This window comes from Capra hircus, unplaced genomic scaffold (genome assembly GCF_001704415.2).
Source record: "Capra hircus breed San Clemente unplaced genomic scaffold, ASM170441v1, whole genome shotgun sequence".
Taxonomy (NCBI): Eukaryota; Metazoa; Chordata; class Mammalia; order Artiodactyla; family Bovidae; genus Capra; species Capra hircus.
Window position 1 is genome coordinate 9,237 of NW_017189922.1, and position 4,636 is coordinate 13,872.

The window sequence follows — 4,636 nt, forward strand, 5'->3', positions numbered from 1 at the left end:
AGGGCCTGCCCACTCCCACTCCCGCCATCCAACCACCGACACTTTTCTCGGGGAATTCCCCTTGAGGAAGCCCCGCACGCACTTCCGACCTGGCCCCCTGGACCAAAGGGCTCCGGATGCAAATGATTCGGGGCCATTGGGCCTTCCAGCCTTGCCCGCTAGAGAGTCACTGCGGGCCTTCCAAGTTCAGCACACAAATGCGGGCTGCAGAGGAATGCCGTGGGCTCACCATTCACGTCCTAACACACTTGTGCAAACATAGGTCTGCCCCCCTACCCTCTCCCCTTTAGGGGTCTCCCCTCCCCAGACCCCTGCCTGAGGACAACCCCTCCCCAGACAACAAGAAACCCTTGCCTCAACTTTGCTCTCCAGTGAGGTCCGCTCCAATTTCTATGCTTTCTCACTGGACACTCTCCTAGCGTTCAGGGTCCTGGCACCAAAAGATGCCGAGAGAGTGGCACATATGCTTTTCTCCCTTCAGGGCCGTTGGTCAAGCCCCAAAGCGAGCTCATTCCAAAAGGCATAGGCTTGCTGCAACTTTGGATTCCTTGCTTCAGCTCTTTTTATGTCTCCGTTGCCTTTTGCCCTTCCTTTTCCTTCTTCCATTTGTTTTGATAGTGGTTGTTGTTGTTGTTGTCGTTGCTTTCTTTGTTTTGTTTTTTTTTGGGGGGGGGGTTTCGAGCGGTTTTTTGTGGGGTTTTTTTTTTTTTTTTTGCTTTTCCTTTTTTAATTTTTTTTAATTTTGTGTTCATTTTGTTATTTTTTTGTTGCTTTTATTCTCTTTCTCTATTTTATATACAATAGTTGACTCATACAGTCGTCTTTCCAATTCCAGGGCTTAAAACGCGCTATAAGTCAAGGTATAAGAAAGGTTTCCCTCCTGGAAGAGGATGGCTGTTGCTTTCCTTCTCGGTGTGGGACAGGTGTGTTTGTTTGCTCTCCCGTCCTGGACATTATGCTCGCCTTCCAGGACGATGGGGGTTTCACGGTCCATGGGTTTCCCATACATAGCTGAAGCCTTGATCCGTGGATACTTACTAGGAAAGAACGGCCCTGACCCCGCTTTCTTCCTTAGCCTCTTGCACCCCTCCCACCTCCCGCTTCCCCATCCCATCCCAGGACCCTACCACTTTGTGCTTTATCGTCCAGGTGCTCACACCCTTGCTGTCCTCTTGCCTCCTTCCCATGGCACAGAGAAGCGAGATCAGCCAGTATCTTTCTCGCTTTTGCACGGATTTCCCCCAGCGTAAGGCCACCTTCCCACTCCCTCTGCCACGCCGCTCCAGTCGCCATTCTTCTCCTTTTTCTCCTTCTCCTTCTCCCTCTTCTTCAGAGGGGGTGGGTGGGGCAAGCAGTAAGTCCATTGGAGACGATGGGGTGGAGGAGGATGGGTGGTGATGATGAGGGAGGGCTGTGGGTGGCTCCACGTCCTCGCGCGGGGCACGCTTGTTCGTGTTCTTGGGGGAAGATACTGCTCATCATTCTTTTTCCTCTCCACGTGTGGAGGGCATGGTGCGCTGTAGGTGAGCATGCGGGGGAAACGAGCCATCGGAACGTTCTCTGTTCCTTGCCACGCCGACTGGCGCAGTCAGCAACCAGAGTTGTTCCTCGAGGTCTGAGATGTTAAACCGCACATTCCCGGTCTGCCCTTTGCTGGAGGGTTTGGGGTTCGCAGCCGTCAGCCAAGAAACAGAAATAAAACACAAGAGGTGATCGATAAAGGTCCTCAGGCCCCCCTCCACCGGGTCACGGGAATCATGAGGCAGTGGAGAAAGCAGCTAGGGGAGGAGAGTTTCCCCACCGCCCCAGGCACTTTGGAGGCCGGCCGCGTCTCCTCGAGTCCAGCGGCGTTTGTCCGGGGCCCAGCTGGAAGGGACAACTGACTGCCAGGCAGGACGGGCAGAGTCGGAAGTCCAGTTGGCTTGCTATCCCAATCTAGGGTAGGCTCGGGTCTTTCCTCAGTGTGGGGAGGACCTTTGTTTCCAGAAATGAACGCTGCGTGACGAATCTCCACCTAGGCCCCGGTGCACTGCTGGTGGAGAGGTTTCTTTGGCACTAGTTGGCTCGCCTTTCTCCCCGTGGCCTTCGTGTCGGTGCTGGTGGTGCCGGTGGTGGTGCTCACGGCATTGTGGATCGCGTCTCCTGTTTGGCACTTGGCGCTTCTCCAGCACGCTCCTTGCACCGGAAATGGAGCCCCAGGGAACTTTGCGGACGAGCGTCCTGTCGGGGACCCACGGATCCCCAACTCAATCCTGCTGGAAACTCTGCCTAGTAGCACGAGGCCTCCCGAGGGCAGCCACCCATAAAGACTGCTTGCCCATCTTCTCCGCAGACGCTGCTCGACGTTTGGGGCATTCTCGAGAGCCTGGCCGGCCGGAAGGACACTGTGTGTGGACCTGCATCCGCTCTTCCCCGCACCTCCCCCCCGAAGGGCTCCGGAGAGCGTCTCCTTGCTCGGCTGGCTGTGAGCGTTCTGTGAGGCGTCTCCAGGCCGCGTCACTCGCCAGAGGCCAGCGGTGCGGCCAGGGACTGGAGACGGGGGAAGAAAGGCAAAGCCACACCCAAAGTCCCATCCAGAGAGGACTCTCCCACCCTCGCAGAAGTGGCAGGCCCTGGCACCGTGCTCAGACCCGCTCACGCACCCCATTCGCTCCGCCGACTTCCCAGCAGAGCCAGCCCTCGAGAGCTGAGCCGCTCGGGCACAAACCCGTTCCCAGGGAACGCGGAGACCCCGGGCTCGCTCCAGGCCCCGCCTTTTCCCAGGAGGCCGCATCGTCCTCACCGCCAGAGAGGAACTCGCTCCTCGTCGGCACTCCTGCTGCGTCGCCCAGGGCGGGCCGCACGCAGAGTGTGCCTGGGCGTCTGCACGCATGTGCATCAGAGCCGGCCTACCGCCACAGCCCCAGAGATGGCCGCGGCTTCTTGTTCCTCCCCTTGGTCGCTCTGGCCCTCCCGCTGGCACAAGGGCCGTGGCCGACGTCCGTCGGCCCCGGAGGCGGGGTGTCCGTGCTGGGCCGGTCGAGCCGGTGGTGCTCCTGTGCGGGCGGCGGGCGGTTTCTCCCTCCTCCGGGTCTGGACCGGTGAATCACGACTGCGCCGGCAGGCAGGGCAGCCTGGATCTTGCGCAGCTCCAAGGCCGGCTTCGGTCGGTTGTGTTCTTGCAGGCGTCTCCACTGCTCTAAGCTCATCCCTTCGGCCTCTGTGTCCCCCGGGGACTCCTGCGACCCAGGAGCTCTGCCGCTGGCGTCTCCTGCAGGCTGCCCGGGGTCTGCGGGGTCAGCCCCGAGGGGGGCCGCTGCCCCTCCCCCAGCGCCCCCTTCCCACGCACCCTCCCGGGCGTAGAACAGGACGTAGGCGCTCTGGCTCAGGGCAGCAGTCTCGTCACAGGCGGTCACCTTGGCATCGTCCATCTTATACCATTGGCCGTTGCCGGCTCGGACGTAACAAAAGTAGTGTCCTCGCTCACAGCTCCACCCGGAGTGCACCAGCACGGCATAGAGCACGTAGCCCAGTGGCCCTGCCGTCCCCTCAGACGTGTAGGGCTGCACGTCCAGGCGCTGGGGATAGCGCACCTCCTGAGCCCTTTTGGCCCCGCTCAGCTGTGTGAACCGCTTCAGCACCAGCACCAGGACCTGGGACGTGCTGTGCAAAGTCAACCTCTTGGTGGCAGGCACCTTCCGGAGACAAACGCCACAGTCATAGGCATTTTCCGCCTCCAGCTTCTCGGGCTTGACCAGCTCTCTCAGAGCTTGCTCCACACTCTGAGCCGCCGTGATATCCAGGCTGACGTCCAGATGAGGGTCGAACGTGTCCGAGACACCGAGGCAGTGGAGACACTGGATCCGAGACCTCCACGTCCCGCCGAAGATCTGACGGACGACGCTGGTGTCCTCGGAGGCGTGGCCCGACGGCTGGGATGCACTCAGGCACCCTTGCTGCATGCCATTCAGAGTGAACATCAGAAACTCGTGGGCATCTTCCTGCTGGTGTCTGTGGAAGCCCGCCAGCAGGTCCTTGCGGGGCCGGATCACCTCTCCCGCGTGAAGGAGGGCTCGGGTCACGTGAGCTCGCATGGCACAGAGCGTGCAGGAGCTGCCGGCCGGACAGAGGGTGGCGTGCTGCCGGGACACCAGCCAGCTGGCCAGGGGCGGCGTGTGGCTCAGACACTGCAGCGCCGCGTTCACGTAGCAGGTGTTCCCCAGATTCTGAAGCCCAGCGCCCACCCCCCACGGCCCCCTCCAACTCAGGGCGACTTTCTGGCCAGGCGCCAGCCCCGCTGACCCAGGAGCCAAGTCACCCCGCTGGGGGCGCCCGACTGCCGGCGACGGCCCCTCAGGGACAGAGGGTCCCCGAAGGGCATCCGCACCAGCGGCGCTGGCCCGACAACCTCGCCCTCCGGCTAAGACGTTGAAGGGAGCCGGACACGCACCTCCCCCGTGCTCAGAAGCAGCCCCCGGGTCTCTGCAAACAAGGCCCGCGAGGGTTTCCATCTCCTACCTGCAGCTGCACGCCGATGCCTCCTTCCCTCACACCGTCGTCTCCAAAAAGGGCCTTGGCCCCGCCCCCTCGGTCCTTTGGGGGCTTTCCCACGGCCCCACCCCCGCACGTGCAAGCTCCTCATTCGCTGAGGCGGCCG

General features: G+C 61.3%; 1 protein-coding gene across 1 annotated transcript; it reads right to left on the reverse strand.

Moving 5' to 3' along the window:
- Positions 1-2,839: 2,839 nt before the first annotated feature.
- Positions 2,840-4,636, reverse strand: LOC108634736 (ubiquitin carboxyl-terminal hydrolase 17-like protein 6). The gene has a single exon (XM_018044925.1). The coding sequence runs from the start codon at positions 4,488-4,490 to the stop codon at positions 2,889-2,891; it is 1,602 nt and encodes a 533-aa protein (XP_017900414.1). The 5' UTR covers positions 4,491-4,636; the 3' UTR covers positions 2,840-2,888.